This window comes from Protobothrops mucrosquamatus, unplaced genomic scaffold, assembly GCF_001527695.2.
Source record: "Protobothrops mucrosquamatus isolate PMUCROS unplaced genomic scaffold, P.Mucros_1.0 scaffold1594, whole genome shotgun sequence".
Classification (NCBI taxonomy): Eukaryota; Metazoa; Chordata; class Lepidosauria; order Squamata; family Viperidae; genus Protobothrops; species Protobothrops mucrosquamatus.
Genome location: NW_015387757.1, coordinates 73,439 through 94,728, shown reverse-complemented (window position 1 = coordinate 94,728; position 21,290 = coordinate 73,439). Strand labels below are relative to the sequence as shown.

General features: G+C 37.0%; 3 protein-coding genes and 1 pseudogene across 4 annotated transcripts; all 4 read right to left on the bottom strand.

The window, feature by feature from the left end:
- Positions 1–556: 556 nt before the first annotated feature.
- On the bottom strand, positions 557–2,314 carry LOC107293354 (olfactory receptor 1019-like). Of its 2 annotated transcripts, none has more exons than XM_029285386.1 (2): positions 2,304–2,314; positions 557–1,484 (listed from the first exon to the last, which is right to left on the bottom strand). In XM_029285386.1, exons 1-2 carry the CDS (start codon positions 2,312–2,314, stop codon positions 557–559), a joined length of 939 nt encoding a protein of 312 aa, XP_029141219.1. The 2 variants fall into 2 exon arrangements, with proteins under 2 accessions (XP_029141219.1, XP_015677988.2); XM_015822502.2 differs by lacking the exon at positions 2,304–2,314 and adding an exon at positions 1,626–1,643 and having other exon boundaries at positions 557–1,486.
- Positions 2,315–3,892: 1,578 nt separating this feature from the next.
- LOC107293353 (olfactory receptor 1020-like) lies at positions 3,893–4,828 on the bottom strand. Its single transcript, XM_015822501.1, has one exon. The coding sequence runs from the start codon at positions 4,826–4,828 to the stop codon at positions 3,893–3,895; it is 936 nt and encodes a 311-aa protein (XP_015677987.1).
- Positions 4,829–10,771: 5,943 nt separating this feature from the next.
- On the bottom strand, positions 10,772–11,706 carry LOC107293352 (annotated as a pseudogene).
- A 5,199-nt stretch (positions 11,707–16,905) lies between these two features.
- On the bottom strand, positions 16,906–17,850 carry LOC107293351 (olfactory receptor 10K1-like). The gene has a single exon (XM_015822500.1). The coding sequence runs from the start codon at positions 17,848–17,850 to the stop codon at positions 16,906–16,908; it is 945 nt and encodes a 314-aa protein (XP_015677986.1).
- Between the last annotated feature and the right edge of the window lie 3,440 nt (positions 17,851–21,290).

Genomic DNA, 21,290 nt, shown 5'->3' with positions numbered 1-21,290 from the left:
TAATTAATATTATTTTGTGACCATTCCCCATTTTCTTTATAAGTTGAAGAAATGTTGCTAAAATTGACTGGAACTATTTAAATGAGAGCAATAAAGCAAAACTGATCTTACATGTTGCACTTTACCAATAAATGTTATAAACATTCTATCAGTTCCATTCACTTCAATGCTGATAAATAACAAGGAATTCTCAATATGAATTATATGAAAATGCAGATTCCTTTTAAACTTTGTCATTTGATCAAATGATTGACTTTGACACATTTTTTTCCCACTTCAATGTTTCTGTCTGTAATATACATACATTTACACAGGAAAAATATTCAGACAATATTTTTTGTTTAATAAAATGCAATTATACTTCTTTTAGATCATTTAAAATCAATTGTCCTTTTATTTTTTATCTCTATTTTTATTTATCTATTAGTAATATATGCAATTTCAGCTCTCTTCTGCCTGCTCAAAATATCATCAAGCATTCAATAATATTTTTCACAGAGAAAATGCAAATATGGTTTATTTTTTTGACATAAAGCAAGTTAAATTTATACTATTTTTACTTCAGGAATGTTACCTTGTTTAGCATTCTGGTAATCACATCCTTCACCTCCTTGTTCCTCAAACTATAGATCAATGGATTAAGAGAGGAGATGACAAGAGTATAAAAGACAGATATGATTTTGTCTTTATCCAATGAGAAACTGGAGCCAGGTCCTATGTACATGAAGATGACGGTTCCAAAGTAAATGGTCACAGTGATCAGATGGGAGGTGCAGGTGGAAAAGGCTTTGTATCTTCCCTGGGAAGAGCTGATCTTCAGGATGGCAATAACAATGGCAATGTAAGAAATCAAAACAGTCAGAAAAGTTGTCATTCCAATTGCAGTGGATAAAATAAAATGCACAAAGCGAGCAAAGTGGGTATCTGAACAGGACAATTGAAGCATTGGAGGAGCATCACAGAAAAAATGATTAATTATTTTTGAGTTGCAGAAATTTAAGCTAAAAATAACTATGGTGTGTACTATTGAATTTATAAAGCCACAAGCATAGGCAGTTATAACCAAGAGGGTGCAAAGCTTCTTTGACATGATAACAAAATATCGCAATGGGTAGCAGATTGCTATGAAGCGATCATACGCCATCACAGCCAGAAGGCAAGTTTCAGTGGTCAGAAAGATGACAAAAAAGAAGAATTGTGTGGTGCATCCTGTGAAGGAAATGGTTGAATGTTCTATCACAAATGTTGTCAACAATTTGGGGGCAATGGCAGTAGAATAACCAACATCTACAGTGGAGAGATTTCTAAGAAAAAAGTACATGGGGGTGTAAAGCCTAACATCAATTTTTGTTAGAATGATTATCCCCATATTTCCCACCAGTGTGATGAGATAGATGAGCAGAAAGAAGATGAAGAGGGGGATCTGAAGCTCTGGGTAGTCCATGAATCCAACAAGGATGAACTCAGTCACGGTGGTTTGATTTGTCTGCATTGATTATTTCCCTCTGACAGAACGAAAAAAGAGGGAAAGCCTTATAGCAGTATGAGTACTGTTGGATTGTCTGAGAATGTCCAAGGGAGGAGATTAAGAAAACCCCAAACTAAAAACTAAACTAAAAAGGAACAGTTTGCTTGAGAAGCATGAGTCCTCACTGTTATATTATGGACCCTTGATGAAAATGCTCTTTTCAAAATACAGTGTTGTACTGGACAGCATGCACATTACTATATATAGAGGTGTAGCATCAATTAACAAAGATTGCATTCATACCTACCATCATCTTCTTGCACCTTCCAGGAAACATTTCTCTGTCTATAAGAATGTAGACTTCTTGCTAAAATGTATTTTTTCTAAATTCTAGTACTCTTCAAAGGAATCAGAATGATCAATCCCTCTGTGTAAATTTATAATTCTCTCCTAGAGACCTCAACCAGAAAATAGTCCACTTCTGCAGGAAATGTTATGGGTAACAATTATTGGCATGAATTGGCTACTATGCACCAACATCCATTTCACCAGTATCTGAAATTAATTCCAATTTGTGAATTATAAACTTTACATTTACAGTTCATTTTAGAACATTTCAAAGTGGCTGATCAGTGTACACTATAGCCCTGTCCTGAAGCCCATCTAGTATTTCTTTTTCCAAGAAGAAATACTTTTTAGAAGAATGTGAAACTAATATCTAAACCTGTTTTTTTAGATTAATTGGATTTTAATACTTGTAGTATTACTGCTATGGCCTGCAATATGTTATTCCATTGTAAAGTTATGGTCACTACAGTTGAGATGCAGTATATATTTGTTGTCCATTTGAACATGAATGTATTATATCATAAGTAACCTAAATTGACTAAGGTGATACTGCAAGCAACCTTTTGCCTCAATACAGAACTATTGACTAAGGAGATACTGTAAGCAATCCTTTTCATCAATGCAGAACTAATAGAATGAACTGCTACAAACTCTACCAGTAAGCTAGAAGAAAGAATAAGCATTTGTTGAGTCATGAATTTCATTCTTCATGTAGTGCAAGTGATTTCATTCACACAAAACATCATGAGGAAGCTTTTGGAGTTTGGATAACAAGAGATTCTAAGTAAAACAGTAGTAGTAATAGTAAGAGAAAGATATAAGCAATTAACAATTTATTTGGCTAACTAGAAGTGCTTATTCAAAGAATTTACCAGATTCGAAATGAAGATTCAAATGATGAAAGATGGACCATTTGGATATAATTTTTCCTTTTATACTTTGTTTACCATTTGGATATAAGAAGAAGCAATTTATTAAAAGTAAAAAGCAATTTATTAAAATACACTTGAGGACCTACTGGGAATTCATGTTTCCACTATATAGCTACTATGCATAATTAGTTCAAACTTTCATTGGAATTCATTAAGAAACCTCATTATGTAGTTTAATACACTTTTATTTGAAGCATTAACTTGCCGATTGAGGGACCTTAAGATTAAAGAACGTCAATCACAGCCTTCATAATCAGTGAAGCCAAATTAACAATGGCAAATATTGAAGATACCTGTTTTCAAATCATGCAGAATTAACAGTCCAAAGTTTCATGTTAGACATAGTCTATCCAAACATGGACTGCCTATATGGAGGTTTTGTCTTCGTTCCAAATGTTCCTTGTAACTATTTTTCTATCTGGGCATATGTCATTTGGCTTCTATTTTTATTTTTCTGGCCCTCCTAGCAAAAACTAGGGATTCATAATTGTGAATGAACACTGTTATACTAGTTGCTGGGATCTTTGGAGTCCATGTTCTTCTCCCTCTTGAAATTTTTTATCTTGGATTAATTTTCACTTCCACATGAAAAGCATTAGAGTAGCAATCAAGACAACTGGTAAACATTAGAGATTGTGTACAAACTTTGATAGGTACTAGTCAATAAGATACTGCATTTCTGTGAACTCCTTTGGCTTGGCATTCTCTATCTGTTTTTGCCTTTTCCCATTCTTCATCTGATTTGCATTTTTATTAAAGAATCAGCTAAATTTACGAGAGATCTCTTTGTGTATAGACTTCTGGTCCCTCATCTGTTATGATGAATGACTCCTCTGTGACTAGCTTTAATAAGCTGCAGTGGAAGATGGGGTGAACTTTTCTTAACAGTTGTGAGAGTTTTAACTCAACTGTGTCAGAATTAATAATTTTGACTATAGGGAAAGGATGGAGGAACTTAGGTCCTAATTTCTTACTAGGCAACCTCAATCTCAAATACCTAGTAGATAGATAAACCTTCTTTCCTACATAAAACGGTCTCTGAGGAGACCGCCGCTTATCCGCTTATCAAGCATTCGATAGTATTTTTCTCAGAGAAATACTGGTTTGCTTCTTTAACATAAAGCAAGTTAAATTTATACTATTTTTACTTCAGGAAAGTTAACTTGTCTAGCATTCTGCTAATCGCATCCTTCACTTCCTTGTTCCTCAAACTATAGATGAATGGATTAAGAGAGGAGATGACAAGAGTATAAAAGACAGATATGATTTTGTCTTTATCCAATGAGAAACTGGATCCAGGTCCTATGTACATGAAGATGGCAGCTCCAAAGAAAATGGTCACAGTGATTAGATGGGAGGTACAGGTGGAAAAGGCTTTGTATCTTCCTTGGGCAGAGCTGATCTTCAGGATGGCAATAACAATGGCAATGTAGGAGATCAAAACAGCCAGAAAAGTTGTCAGTCCAACTGTACTGGATGCATTGAAAATCACAAAGCGAGCAAAGTGGGTATCTGAACAGGACAATTGAAGCATTGGAGGAGCATCACAGAAAAAATGATTAATGATGTTTGAGTTGCAGAAACTTAAGCTAAAAATAACTAGGGTGTGTACTGTTGAATTTACAAACCCACAAGCATAGGCAGCTATGACCAAGAGGGTGCAAAGCTTCTTTGACATGACAACAAAATACCGCAATGGATAGCAGATTGCTATGAAGCGATCATATGCCATCACAGCCAGAAGACACGCTTCAGTGGTCACAAAAATGAAAAAAAAGAAGAATTGTGTGGTGCATCCTTTCAAGGAAATGGTTGAATGTTCAATCACCAAGGTTGTCAACAATTTAGGGGCAATAGCTGTAGAATAACTAATATCTACAATGGAGAGATTTCTAAGAAAAAAATACATAGGAGTGTGAAGCCTAGCATCAATTTTTGTTAGAATGATTATGCCAATGTTTCCCACCAGTGTGATGAGATAGATGAGCAGAAAGATGATGAAGAGGGGGAACTGAAGCTCTGGGTGGTCCATGAATCCAACAAGGATGAACTCAGTCACGGTGGTTTGATTTTTCTTCATTCTTTATTTCCCTCTGATTGAATAAAAAAGAAAGGGAAAAACCTTATAGCAATATGACTTTTGCTGGATTGTCTGAAAATGTCCAGGTGAGACTATGAAATCACCCTAAAAACTAAACTAAAAAAAGACAGATTGCTTATTTATGTATTATGGGCTTTTGATAAATATTCTCTTTTCAAAATACAATGTTGTACTGGAGAGAATATACCCTATGATGTAGGGGTGCAGTGTCAATGAACAAATAATGGATTCATATCTACCATCATCTTCTTGCATATTCCAGGAAATATTTCTCTGTGTGAAAGAATGTAGATTTCTTTCTAAAATATATTTTCTGTTAAATTCTAGTACTCTCCTAAGTGATTGATCACTCTATATGAATTTATAATTCTGTCCTACCGACTTTAGCCAGAAAAGTAATCCACTTCTGCAGGAAGTATTCTATGGAACAATCATTGCCATCAATTGGCTACAATACCTCAAAATTCATCACACTTGCATCTGAAATTAATTCCAATTTGTGAACTATAATCTTAATTTTTACAATTAATTTTTAGAACATTTCAAAGTGTCTGATCAGTGTACAGTACAGTCCCGTTCTGCAGCACAACTAGTATTTCTTGTCCAAGAAGAAATGCTTTTTAGAAGAATGCCAAACTAATATTTAAATCTGCTTTTAGATGAATTGGATTTCAAAACTTGCAACATTAGGTCTATTTCCTAGAATATATTATTCCATTGCCAACAAGATACCTTCACATACATATGTTAAGTTGTGGTCACCACAGCTGAGCTGGGGTTTTGTATTTGTTGTACATTTGAACATACTGTAAATATGTTTACTATATCATAAGTAACATTCATTGATTAAGGTGATACTGTAAGCAACCCTTTGCTTCAATGCACAACTAACAGGATGAACCACTAAATCCTCTACTAGTAAGCTAGAAGAAAGAAGAAAACAAGTATTGATTCATGAATTTCATTCACAAAGCATCACAAAAAAGCTTTCTGAGTTTGGGTAATGTGAAAATTCTAAGTAAAACACCGAACAATATTTTTACATCAGAACAGTTGAGTATTCCTGTGTCTGCAAAAATATGATATGAGAATGAGGAGGATAAAGATACAAGTATTTAAAAGTATATTAGTTCAAGTAGAAAATCTAAGTATAAAGTGTTTTTATATGAGACCAGTTGAGTATTCCTACATCTGTCTGAAAACATATGATGAAGAGGAGGAGGAGGAGGAGGAGAAAGAGATAAGCATTTAACTGTTTATTTGGCTAACTCAAAATGCTTAATTAAAGAACTTACCAGATTAGAAATAAAGATTCCATTTCCAAAGATTAAAGATGGAATACTTGGATAGAATTGTTCATTTTATACTTTGTTTACCATTGGTTAAAAACCAAGCTATTAAAATGCTCAGTGCAACCTCTTGGAAAAATGCACTCGAGGACCTACTGGGAATTCATATTTCCATCATATAGCATAATTAGTTGCATAATTAGTTCAAAGTTCCACTGCAATTAGTAATTAGCTAGTAATTCATTGCAATTAGTTAGTAATTAGTCTCACTGCATAATTAGTTCAAACTTCTATTGTAATTCACTAAAAAACCTCATTATGTAGTTTGATCATCTATATCTGAAGCATTAATTTACACATTGAGGGATCTAAAAATTATAGGCTCACAACCATACTCTGAAAGCACAAGCCGTGAAGCCAACCCATCAATGGCAAAGTAGTGAAGATACCTGTTTTAAATCATGCAAAACTGACAATCCAATGTTGCATGTTAGACATAGTCTATGAAAACATGGACTAGCAACTTGGGTGTGTGTGTGTGTGTGTGTGTGTGTGTTTTGTCTTCCTTCCAATTGTAGCACTATCCCTGAAAGGGCCACTAGAATCTGGATCCCTCTGTCCCTTTCTCCAGGCAATTAGGTTCTTCCCTGCCTGGCATGTCAATGTCCCTCGCTCTGGCCATCAGCCTGCTCTGGTTGCTCCTATGTGCGCCTCTGCTCACCTAGCTCAGCTCACCTCTGCTGGCATGTCTGGTGCCCCCTCTGGTCACTTGCTTGCTCACTTGCTTCACCTCTACTGTCCTCTGGTGTATCTGGTCACTGGCTGGGTCACTTGCCTGGATCACTCGCCTCTGCCTTACTCTGGTGCATCAGGTGCCCCCTCCAGTCACTGACTAACTTGCTTGCCTAGATCAGCTCACTTCTGCCATCCTCTGGTATGTCTGTCATCCCTTCATTCACCTGCCAAATTTGTTCTCTCTCTCTCTCTCTCTCTCTCTCTCTCTCTCTCTCTCTCTCTCTCTCTCTCTCTCTCTCTCTCTCTCTCTCTCATCACCTCTAGCCCCACCAAGCAGAGACTATGCAGTGGGGTGGCAGCAGGACAGCCTTCTCCTCTATGTCTCTCCTCTCAAATTCTTCCCAGCACTGTGCTGTGTTCTCCCATCTCTCTCTCTCTCCTCACCTCTGCCTCCTTCTTTGCTTGTCCTCACTATCTCCTTTTCCCTTCTGCTGTTTCTACACTTGCTTCTCTCTCTCTCTTCATCTCCCTTCGAGCTCCTCTCTGTACTCCTTTTGTTCTCTTCCTTTTGCACCACCACCCTTTTATCCTCTCTGGTCACTGTGCTACCCCTTCCCCTCTAATTTCTGGCACTGCCACCCCCCTCCCAGTTGTCCTGAGTAGCTGGCTGCCACTCAATTGACTGGTGCTGTGTGCTGATTAGATTGCACAGTACAGAAATCAGGCCTGGGACACCTGCAGCCGGGTGGCTCAGCCTACCAATCAGCTGTGTGCTGTGCAGCTGGCCCTTCCCACGACACATTCCCCCTCTACCCAAAATGCTTTGGTTCCCCAAAAGAGTGAAGGACATATGTAGGCGATGCTAGTACTATAGCACTTCCTACCAACGTGGCCTGTGAGTATGTTGGGGGATGGGTCAGGCATCTCTTTTCCCATTATCTCATTGAGCTAGTGGTGAGTAATGCCTCCTCTGTGCTCTGGCTCAAAGTATTATATGTCAGTCTTTGTCATAGCCTCATTGGATCCCAATTTGGAGGGGGAGGGAGGAATTGGAACAAGGACCATCTGACAGGGATGGCACAGGGATGGTAAGGGATGGTAAGACCTACCCTCTCTCTCTCTCTCCCCTCTGAAATCCTTCCTCACCCTGTGCTGTATTCTCCCACCTCTTTGTCTGCTTACCTCACCTCTGTGCTGTATTCTCCTTGCCTCTTCGTCTGCTTACTTTGTCTTCTTTCCTGCTTGTCTCCTTTTCCTTTCCACTGTTTCTCCACTTGTTTCACTCTCCATCTCCCTTCTTCCTCCTCCTCTATCCTCCTTTTGTTCTCCTCCATTCATACCATGTGCTTTCCCTTTTATCCTCTCTGGTCACTGTACTACCCATCTCCTGCCCAGTGGTCATCCACCAGCCAAGCCCTGCCCACCAACCAACCCAAGCAGATATATGAGATCTTTTTATGTTTAGGCTTCTGGTCCTTCATCTGCTTATGATGAGTGGCTCCCTACTCTTGGGAAGCCTTAAAATTACTCTGACAGCCACAGTCTCTGCATGCTTTCCCTTAGACCTTCTACTATGATCAGACCCTGGGATGTCCACAGCCCAGCTGCTCAGGAGACCAATTGGCTGAGCGCTGTACTGCCAACCGTCCCTGTTACACAAATGTTCCTTGTACCTATTTTTCTATCTGGGGATTTGTCCTTTGGTTTCCAACTTTATTTTCCTGGCCCTACTAACAAACACTATGAATTCATCATTGTGAATGAAGCCTATTCATTCAGGTTGTGCAGAAGATTCAATGCTTGGTTCTTTGGAGTCCATGTCCTTCCCCCTTTTTTGTTGGATTAATGTTCCTTTACAGACTATAAGCATTAGAGCAGTTAGCAGAACAACTCATCAACATTAAAGAGGTACACACAACATTTTGACAGGTACCAGTCAATAAGATACTGAATTGCTGTGAAATCCTATAGCCTAGGTATTTCCTAACTGTATCTGCCTTTTCCAGTTCTAGATCTGATTTGTATTTTTATTAGAGAATCTGCTAAAAATATATGAGATGTCCTTGTGTGTAGTCTTTTGGTTTTTCATCTGCTTGCGGTGAGTGGCTCCTCACTCTTAGAAGGTTGTGAAATAAAGCCTTAAAATTACTCTGACATCCGCAGTCTCTGCATGCTCTCCCATAGACTTTCTACTGTTAAAGTAATTCCTTCAATATAGTCATTGAATCATAGTGGTAGTGGATAAATGAGAACTTACAGTCCCCTCTGTGAGGCATGTGGGTCCTTGGTTTGCAATGGCCCAACAGCATGAAGACAAGGAGAGGAAGAATCAGATAAATTTCAATTGTTTTGATGATGATTTACTCAATCAAATAAATATTTGAATTAAATCACTCCAATAGAGTTTTGCACAACCCTTTAATTTTCCAACTATTGCTCTGACTATGTGCAGTGTTTATTGCAGATTACAAAAAACTAAACTGTGTTTTAGTAAGAGCTATGGTGGTGGTGCAGGGGTTAGAATGTAGTATTGCAAGCTAATTCTGCCGACCGCCAGCAGTTTGATTGTGACTGGCTCAAGGTTGACTCCGCCTTCCATTCTTCCGAGGTTAGTAAAATGAGGACCCAGATTGTTGCGGGCAAGATGCTGACGTTGTAGCTTAGAGAGGGCTATAAAGCACTATGAAGTGGTATATAAGTGCTATTGCTATTTCAGCCCACAGAAGTTTCTCTTTTTTATTTATTATTTTATTGTTTTTAAAGTAATGACAAAAAAGAGACAACCCCCCCTCAAATATAAAGATTCATATAGAAAAAATATATTAAAAAATTGAAAAAGTGGAAAAAATACAGCAAAGGAAAAAGCAAAAAGTATATCATTTTAGCAGTAAATAGTTACAATTCTATATGTAGTTATACAATGCAATTTTTCAATACATATATTTTTCTAATACATTTATATAACTAACATGTTTTCTTTACGTTTTTTTTAACCTGCTGTATTTTGTATAAATGGATCCAATATTGCATTAACTTTATCCATACAAAGTCTACATCTATAGGCAATTTGCTCATAATTGGCAAGTGAATCAGATCCTCACTCCATTGAGTGATATGTTTATCGTTCCAATTCAACAACATCGGTCTTTTGGCCATAGCAAGGGCACAGAGAATTCAAATATATTGTCTGATTGACAAATTCCATGTACTAGGCATATAGTTCAAAAGAATATTATCCACTGAAAATGTTAACTTTTGTCATAGAATCACATTTATATAATCCACTACTTACTTCCAAAACTTTGTAAGTTATATCTGAACAATGATATTTATCTCTTAAGACAAAATATGCTAAAAATTCAACTTCACCCTCTATCAGTTGGTCCAAAGTCAATATCCCTGTTTCCGTCCAATTTTTCCATATAACCACATTTCTCCGAAAATTTAAAGTTGGATTTCCCTATAAAATCAATTTGGCATGGGAAAACATTTTAAATTTTTTTGTTAGACATTCCATTCTATATCTTTCTAATTGATGTACCGTAATTGTTTCCAGAAGTATCAGAGATTTAGTATATTTAATTTCTAATATTGTCCATCCAACAAAGATGCTATATATATTTAGCAGAAAGTCAATGGGGAAGCTGGCAGTGAATATTGCAAGTAGGGGGGACATGGATTTGAGGTCCACTCCCACAGTGCACTGAGGGTTTTGCTGACCCCTCCATCAAGGCAAGGGACATACTCCTATATGCTGAAGGAATGGATCTTAAATCTGGTCAAAATGCAAGCAAATGCCAACACAAAATGTTATCAAGCATTCAACAGTATTTTTCTTATAGAAAATGCAACTATGCCTTCCATCTTTAACATAAAGGAAGTCATATTTATACTATATTTACTTCAGGAATGTTATCTTGTCTAGCATTCTGCTAACCGCATCCTTCACTTCCTTGTTCCGCAGACTGTAGATGAGTGGATTAAGTGAAGAGATCACAACAGTATAAAAGACGGATATGATTTTGTCTTTATCCAATGAGAAATTGGAGCCAGGTCGTATGTACATGAAGATGATGGTTCCATAGAAAATGGTCACAGTGATCAGATGGGAGGCACAAGTGGAGAAGGCTTTGTATCTTCCCTGGGCAGAGCTGATCTTCAGGATGGCAATAACAATGGCAATGTAGGAGATCAAAACAGCCAGAAAAGTTATCATTGTAATTGCAGTGGATAAAATAAAATGCACAAAGTGAGCAATGTGATTATCCGAACAGGACAATTGAAGCATTGGAGGAGCATCACAAAAAAATGATTAATTGTGTTTGAGCTGCAATAATTCAAATTAAAAATAAGTATGGTTTGCACTGTTGAATTTAAAAAGCCACAGGTATATGAAGCTATAATTAAGAAGATGCAAAACTTCATTGACATAATAACAAAATACTGCAGTGGGTTGCATATTGCTGTGAAGCGATCAAATGCCATCACAGCCAGAAGGCAACCTTCAGTGGTTACAAAGATGGCGACAAAGAAGAATTGTGTCATGCATCCTGTGAAGGAAATCATTGAATATTCTATCACAAATATTGTCAACAATTTGGGGACAATGGCAGTGGAATAACCAATATCTACAATGGAGAGATTTCTAAGAAAAAAGTACATGGGTGTGTGAAGCCTAACATCAATTTTTGTTACAATGATTATCCCAATGTTTCCCACCAGTGTGATGAGATAGATGAGCAGAAAGAAGATGAAGAGGGGGATCTGACGCTCTGGGTAGTCCATGAAGCCTACAAGGATGAACTCAGTCACAGTGGTTTGATTTGTCTGCATTGTTTATTTCTCTCTAATAGAATAAAAAGACAAGGAAAACCTTATAGCAAAATACCTATTGCATTGTTTTAGAATGCCCAAGGTTATGTAAGATCAGTCAATCAGAATAGAGCTGGGCTTGCACCCAAACTCCAAAAGCTTCTTCATAATGCTTTATGAGAATTAAATCTCTTGTAGTACATGAGATGCAAAAATGCAGAATAAGAAAATAACAGAGCTGGAAGGGACCTTGGAGGTCTTCTAGTCTAACCCCCTGCTCAAGCGGGAGACCCTATACTATTTCAGACAAGTGGCTGTCCAGTCTTTTCTAAAATACCTCAAGTGATGAAGCATCCACAACTTCTGAAGGCAATCTGTTCCACTGGTTAATTGTTTTCGGTATTAGGAGATTTCTCCTTAATTCCAAGTTGCTTCTCTTCTTGATTAGTTTCCATCCATTGTTTCTTGTCTTGCCTTCTGGTGCTTTGGAAAATAAATTGACCCCTTCATTGTATTTTCCAGGAAGCATTTTTCTCTGTGAAAGAATGTAGACTTGCTCCAAGAAGCTAGAAGTCTGTTACATTTTAGTACTCTCCAAAGAAGCTCAAATTGGTCAATTATTTGAACTGTGTGGAATGAAATGTAATTTACTTTGGCAGGGAGTATTCTGTGAAACAACCATTGGTGTCTATTGGCTACTATGCATTAAATAACATCAGAAATTAGTTCCAGTTTGTGATTCATAATTTTTACTTTTACAACTAGTTTAAGAGCATTTCAAATTGACTGATTAGCATACACTATGGCTCTGTCCTGCAGCAGAGTTCTGTTTGGTATGTCTTCTTCCAAGTAGAAACACTCTTAAGTGCAATGCCAAACTTATATCTAACTCTGCAGTTTAGATTAGCTGGATTTTAAAATTGGCAGGGCACCAGCTATGTCCTGCAATAGATTATTCCAGTGACAGCATGATATCTTCATAGCCACATTGTAATGATTGTAAGTATATGTATATGTATTTGTTGTTCATTTGAACACTAATATGTTTACTACATTATAAGTAATAGTAATTGATTGAGGAGATGCTGTAGGTAACACTTTTCCTCAATCTACAAATAATAGGATTAACCACTGCAGCCTGTACTAGTAAGCTGGAAGAAAGAAGAACCATCTGTTCACTCATGAATTTCATATGTTGCCACCCAGGAGCAAAAATCAAAGATGTGATTGAGTCTCTTAGTAAAATAATCAAGTCCACAGATTACTATCTCTTTCTTCTCTTTCATATGGGGATGAGTGATATGGGGAAACAATATCAAGAGATTATAAGCAACTCAGCAAGATAATCAAAGAGTTAGGAGCACAGGTAGTGTTTTCAACTTTACTTCTAGCAAAAGGTCAACATTTAATGAGAGAACAAAATATTATATAATTAAACATAAGGGCTTAAGGGATGGTGCAGTCAAGAGAACTTCTGATTCTTAGACCACAGTCTATGTTACCTACCTGAAGGGCTTCTGACATGGGATAGACTGCACATGACAAGAACTAGAAAGAATGTATTTGGAAAATGACTGGCTTAGTTTATCCGAAGAGCTTTAAACTAAAACTGAGGGCGAAGGGTGACCAATCTTTAGGATATTAAGGACTTAATCCCAAGCATAAACATCAAGACAACCAATCAGACAAGGAACTAGGGAGTGGTGGAAAAGAAGGGAAACTCAAATATAGAAAAGGAGATATAGGAAGCAAACCCGGGGTCATCCATAAAGGACTCAGATGCCTATACACTAATGCTCAAAGTCTGAGGAACAAACAGGGTGAACTTGAAGTACTAGTATACAAGGGCAGGCATTATATTGTTGCCATTGGTGGGATGAAACTCATGACTGGAATGTCATAATGGGGGACTTTAATTACCCTTACATCAATTGGGAGACAAACTCAGCATCAAGTGGGAGATCAAACAAGTTCCTGATGAACTTGGCTGACAACTTTGTCATCCAAAAGGTAGAGGAGGGAAACAGAAGGTCAGCTATCCTGGACTTAATTCTTACTAACAGAGATCAAGTGATAAAGGGGGTTGAAGTAGCAGGAACTTTGGGTGACTTCAACCATGTCATATTGGGATTCAATATAACGCAGACAGAAGCAATAGAAGAAAATCAAACTACTGTTTTAGAATTTAAAAGAACTGACTTCAACAAAGTTAGAGAGAGCTTGGGAAGAGTTCCATGTCTAAAAATCTTAAAGGGGAAAATAATTCAAGAAGCTTGGGAAACTCTAAAAAAAATATAATTATAAAAGTCCAGCACTGAAAAGAAAAATAAGAGATCCAAGAAGAAACCAGCATGCTTGCAAAAAGAACTATCTGATAAACTGAAAGACAAAAAGGACAAGTATAAAAAAATGGAAAGAGGGACACATAACTAAGACAGAATACCAGAATACATACACACCAATTGTGCAAAGATGAAGTCAGGAAAAGTAAGGGTCGGAATGAATTATTATTAAATTAAATTAAATTAAAATAGGCAAGAAAATAGTAAGAGAATAGCTGCCACCCTAGATGAGTTCTAATCACCAGGACCAGATGGAATATATCCCAGAGCTTTGAAGGAGCTGGCAGACATGATCTCAGAATCACTGAGACATACCTTGGAGCACCATGGATTTACCAGAGGACTGGAAAAGAGCTGGCATGGTTCTCATTTTCAAGAAAGGGGAAAAAATGGATTCAGGAAACTATAGACCAATCAGCCCGACATCAATACCTCAGAAGAACCTAGAAAAGATAATCAAGCAACAGATCTGTGAACACCTAGAAGCAAACAAAATTATAACCAAAAACCAACAAGGGTTTGTCAAAGACAGATCATGCCAAACAAATCTTATTGCATTTTTTGACAAAATGATTAAATTAGAGGAGCGAAATACTGTGGATATAATACACTTGGCATTTGACAAAGTAGACCACCTACTTCTCGCCAAGATAGAAAATAGGATTCGTAACTGACTGACAAACCACACTCAATGTGTAGTCCTCAATGGAACTACAACTACATGGAAGGAAGGAAGCAGTGGGGTACCCCAAGGCTCTGTCTTAGGCCCAGTACTCTTCAACATCTTCATAAATAATTTAGATGAGGGGATAAAAGGGGAACTCATTAAATTTGCACATGACACTAAGCTGGCAGGAATAGCCAACACCCGATAAGGTAGGCTCAAGATCCAGAAGGATCTTGGACTATAATACTGGGCCCTATCTAACAAAATGAAATTCAATGGTGAGAAAAGTAAAATTGTACATTTAGACAAGAAAACCAAATGTACAGGTACATAATAGGTGATACCTAGTTCAATAGCAGTAACTGTGAGAGGGTTCTAGGATTTCTAATGAACAACCACTTAAATATGAGCCAACAATATGCTGCAGCTGCCAAAAAACCCAGTGCAGTACTAGGCTGCATTAACAAAGGGATTTAATCAAGTTCATTTGAAGTGTTAATATCGCTTTATAATGCCTTAGTAAAACCACACCTGGAATATTGCATCCAGTTTTGCTCACCATGATATAAAAAGATGTTTAGACTCTAGAAAGGTTGCAGAGAAGAGCACAAAGATGATTAGGAGGCTGAAACATATGAAGAATGCTTGCAGGAATTGGGTATGTATAGTCTAGTAAAAACAAGAGCTAGAGGTGACATGGTAGTACTGTTCCAATATTTGAGGAGATGCCACAAGGAAGAGGGGATCAGTCTATTCTCCAAAGCATCTGAAGGCAGGACAAGAAGCAATGGATGGGAACCAATCTAGAACTAAGGAGAAATTTCCTGACAGTTGATGACTTGCAATCCAAAAATTGTGGATGCTCCATCACTGGAAAGTTTTAAGAAGGGTTAGGGTTAGGGTTGAGCAGGAGGTTGGACTAGAAGACCTCCAAAGTCCCTTCCGACTCTGTTATCTTACTATTCTGCATTTTTTGTATGTCATTTACTACAGTACTACAATACAGGCTGCAATGATTAATCCTATTATTTGTAGATTGAGGGAAAGTGTTACCTATAGTATCTCCTCAATCAATTACTATTACTTATAATGCAGTAAACATATTAGTGTTCAGATGGACAACAAATACATATACCTGCTCAACTGTAATGACCATAATCATTACAATGTGGCTATGAAGATATCATGCTGTCACTGGAATAACATATTGCAGGTGATAGCCGGTGCCCTGCCAGTTCTAAAATCCAGCTAATCTAAACTGTAGAGTTAGATATAAGTTTGGCATTGCACTTAAGAGTGTTTCTACTTGGAAGAAGACATACCAAACAGAACTCTGCTGCAGGACAGAGCCATAGTGTATGCTAATCAGTCAATTTGAAACTAGTTGTAAAAGTAAAAATTATGAATCACAAACTGGAACTAATTTCTGATGTTATTTAGATACATGTTAATGCATAGTAGCCAATAGTCACCAATGATTGTTTCACAGAATACTCCCTGCCAAAGTAAATTACATTTCATTCCACACAGTTCAAATAATTGACCAATTTGAGCTTCTTTGGAGAGTACTAGAATGTAACAGACTTCTAACTTCTTGGAACAAGAAGTCTACATTCTTTCACACAGAAAAATGCTTCCTGGAAAATACAATGAAGGAGTCAATTTTACAGGCTTATTTCCAGGCTAAGTAGCAGTACTAGTGCATGAATATTTCTGTGTATGTTTGTATGCCTCTTGTTTGAGAGAGAAAGAATGGGATTATTTGTTAACCTCTTGGCAGAGAAAGAAAGTGTTAATCATAACACTGAGCCTGGTGGCACAGTTTTTAGAATGCAGTATTGCAGGTTGACTCTGCTCACTGCCAGCAGATCGATCCTGACCGGCTGAAGGTTGACTCAGCCTTCCATCCTTTCGAGGTCAGTAAAATGAGGACCCAGATTGTTGGGGGCAATATGCTGACTCTGCAAACTGCTTAAAGAGGGCTGTAAAGCACTATGAAGCTGTATATACTGTAAGTCTAAGTGCTATGCTCAATACTAACTTTTGCTCTAAAGACTGCACTTAAACATTGCATAATATTTGTCTATCTTTTCAGTGGTCTGTATTAAAACTATTCCAATATATGCTAGTGTCTTGGCTCTGAGCTTCCTCAGACTTTAAGATGCATACACCCCCCCCCCCATTAAATTACATCAAAATCACCTTTTTTGTTTAGAGATTCTGAGAACAAAACAAATTCCTTAGCAATTTTTGAATGGCTGATTTAACTTCCTTGTTTCTCAAGGTATAAATCAAAGGGTTCAGCAGAGGGGTTATAAAGACAAAAACGGTTGAGATCCATGTGTCTTGACCTAGTGAAGAAGCTGCTTTTGGTCTCAAATACACAAAACAAGCACAGCTGAAGTGGGTGATCACCACAATGAGATGGGAAGCACAGGTGGAGAACATTTTTTTTCTTCCCAAACTGGAGGAGATCCTTAGGATAGCAGAAATAATATAGGCATATGAAACAGAGGTCAATAGGACTGTGCCCAGCAAAACAACAGCACATAAAAGAACCACCACCAGACGAGTCAGGGAAGTGTCAGTACAAGACAGGCTCAGCACAGGTGAAATGTCACAGAAGAAATGTTGGATTTCATTTGGCCCACAAAAAGGCAACCTGAAAATAAGGATGCAAATAACCAGAGATATATAGCATCCTGTTAGACATGATGCAGCTACTAGTTTGATGCAAACCCTTTTCTCCATCAGCACTTGGTACTGAAGTGGGTAGCAAATTGCTGCATACCGATCGTAAGACATAGCGACTAAAAGGAAACAGTTGTTGGCTCCCAAATTAAAAAAGCAAAACATCTGCATGGCACATCCAAGAAAGGAAATGGACTGTCTGCCGGTCAACAGAAGGAATAGAAGTTTGGGGACAGTGACAAAGGTAGTACAGGTTTCTGAGACAGATAATGCAAAAAGTAAAAAGTACATTGGACAATGCAGAGTCTGGTCGAGCCGTAGGACTGACATGATAGTGATGTTGAAGGCCAGGATGGTGCCATAGGTGAGGGAGAAAATCCCAAAAAGTAAAGTTGATTTCTTTCCAAGTATGGAAAAACCCAGCAAGAGAAAATCATTTACGGAACTGTCATTACTATTTTTCATACCAGATATAAAATTGTCAAAATTGTCAAGAAAAAGGTGGGGAAGATATTTATAAATCATAAGATGGATCCTTCAGTCATTTCAAATGAAACTAAATTTGATCTTTGCTTCAGTTTTTAGGGTTTTCACAGAAAAGGCAAGCATGCATGAAACAGGCAATCCACTATATGTCAGCAGGGACATCAGGTAAAATAGCTTTCTTTGTCTATAATGTAGACAAAAATAATAATAATATAAGGCAAAATAATATAAGATACTGAGCAACATTCAGATGATAGCTAATGCCATCTCACCCAAATTCTTAATATTTCCTCTTCGTGTGGCTACTAGTCCTAACCATCCACGTATAACATTCCTGTTTCAATTAATTATGCAAAAAGAAATTACTACCACAGACACAATCTTGCCCCCATTTTTTTTCTGAAATTGAGTAGCACAGTAAAAAAAACATGAAACTGAGCCCAAATTATACTAATTTCTTTCTTTTTAGGCTTTTAAAATATAAATCTGGTGATAGAATGTTTCATATTGATTGCCATCAGTGCCACAAACCTCCATCCTGAAAAAATCCCAGGTTCTCCACTCTTTCTCTATCAGGTTTTAAGAAAGAACTCTTCTCAATTTGTCGATGACATTTGTGACTTGATCACTGAAGCAGAGATAGGGGGAGGATCCAGCCAAAAGAGCATATAGAGGCTGATGCTGATACTGCCAAGCTATCCTCAAAGAAACAGCTTCATTTACAACAGATCTGTATTCAGTTTTATTAAGATTCACAAAGGTACTGATTTACTCTTTGGGAATATGTTCCCCTGATAATGTAGGTGATTCACATTAGGAAAAAGTAATTTATCTTTAGAAGCATGAAGACTTTTTCTTTGTTGGGCAAAATACTATGGTATATTCTTTCAGTTTCTCCTTTTTAAATGAGCAAAAGTGTTAAGCTTTCTCCCAGTATAGCAAATAAGCCTTTTTAGGAAACAGAACAGATGCTATAAACTAAAGTAACAGAACCAATGCCGAGTTCATTATTTGGTATTGAAAAGATGGATTCAATCCCAAGGCCTTGACAACAAATATATGACAAGCAAATAACAAACCAAATAAAATTGTATCAGTAACACAACAAAACATTAAAACATTAAAAATTAACAATCTATAACAAGCCAAGACAGCTCTTTTTCGAAAATAGACTCCAGTTCATTGTGACTGGAAACAGAATGCTTTGGAGCATTGAAGAACATGAATGCATCACTTTTCTGCAATCCTCAAAACTGCTGCATTTTTTCTGAGACCACACGGCAGGTGCAGAGAGCAGCCACGCAACCTAGGAGAACCTGCAGCAACAACTTTCAGAGATTGCAGAAAAGTGCTGCAGTTTATGCCTGTGTGTGCTCTAAGCCATTTTTGCAGAATGGATCTGAAGCTCCTGGATGTGAGGATTAAAGCAAGCACTGAAGATTCTGAATAGCTAGGCCTTTGGCAAGGGAGGGTGAGACTCCTTGCTTCATTGCACTTGACATCTTTTAACTTTAATGTTTTATTCTTTTGTGTGTGTGTGAAATACCTAGATTAGAATCTTTCTGAGAGTCTGATTGCGTACAAATTTAATAAATAATAATAATAATAATAATTCTGCAAGGATTCCTTTTAACACCATCAAACAGTAACACCTGCCTATTCAAGGTTGTTGGGAAAGACTTGATAGGTGGATAACATGCTAAATCCAGGCTAAACATTTGATTGTAAAAAAAAAAAATCAACTTCAGATCCTTTTAGGTCACATGAAGCACATACAGCATATACATGCCAAGTGTACAGGATCATAATTATTTTTATTTGGTGTTTTGAATGATGACGATGTTGATGCAAGGCATACTGTTTGGCATAGTGGGGAAGGTGCCGAACTAGAAACGAGGCGACAAAGAGTTCTAGTTCGGCCTTAGCCATGAAAACCAGCTGGATGTCTGAGACAGTCACTCACTCTCTGCCCAACTCACCTCAAAGGGTGGGAAACTAAGAGGAGGAAGCTGCCTTGACTTATTTGTAAAAATGAATAAATGAGTGAATACATGAAAAATAAATAAATAAATAAATAAATAAATAAATAAATAAATAAATAAATAAATAAATAAATAAATAAATTTCTCCCTGTGTGCCATATGTATCAACTATTATATGGAGAACATGGCAAACTTTTTCTAGGTCAGGCAATAACCATCTAAAGGCAATAATACAATTTTTTACTTATGAAAGGCACATTGGATTTTTTTTTTTTTAAAAAAAACTTCTTTTACCCCTATTAAGTGTCATAAGGCTTATACAAACTGTTCATTGGGGTTTTATTTACTTTAAATCATCTCAAATAGAGTATGGTTACTACGCTCATTTGAATATCTGAATTTAAAGTATCAACCAAAAATGTTTTTAAAAGACACAGTAGTTTAATAATCTTCCAATTTACTTGCTTCAAAATTGCTCAAAATAGGCTTTTGCTTGCTAGGTTCATTATATTTAAAATCCTCAAAAACGGTGAAACAAAACAAGTCCCAGAAAGTCAGGCTATGAATGATTTAGGCTTATCTATAATCAATAGCGACAAAATTGGGGTTAGGGTTACTCAATTAGGTTTATTAATCACTGAAAGTGGAGTTAGTAAATAGGCTTTCTGAAATCATAGCAATATCATTTTGGGAGAAGGTTCATGACCAACTAAGGTCTGCACTGGGTAGACCAATAACTCATCAAAACTATTGAGTCCAAAGGCATATAGAATTCCTGCTGTCCAGACCTTCAGGGAAATGCTGGTATATCATCTTGCATGGTTTTTCCTGTTCTCAAAATGCTACAATATTGTATCCACTTATGTGGGCGTAAGCTGCAATGAAATAAAAATGGCTTTATGGCTGCACTGTAAGTAATGGGCTGTAAGACCTGACAAGCAACTTTACTTGACGTTAATTTCCTCTGAATCCCCTGATTCAAAACTTTTATTTCTATCTAGGAAATTCTTTAATGGCCAATTTCCCCAAGTATTTTAAATCATTAACACAGACACATAGGGTCTGTTAGGCAGCAGTTCTATGATCATTTAGAAGGACAGACTATATCCTACTACAAGCATGGCCGGACTTGGGTTTGTCTTTGGCTGCCATGACTTTTCTTTTTCTTTTTTTTTTCCAATATAAAATTTTTATTATTTTCATCATAGAAAAAAAACATCACAAATATTACACAATACATGAAAACCCACCTCCCACCCCCCCGGACTTCCCAAACCTAGTCCCAGGATAATATTCAAATATAAGTAAACAAGTATTAATATCTCTAACTCCACAAAGTATATTATTCTACATGAGTAGGTAAAATATAAAAGAACAAATTTACTAAAAACCTAAATTATATTCCACCACTCTATGCTTCTTTTAAATATAAACAAT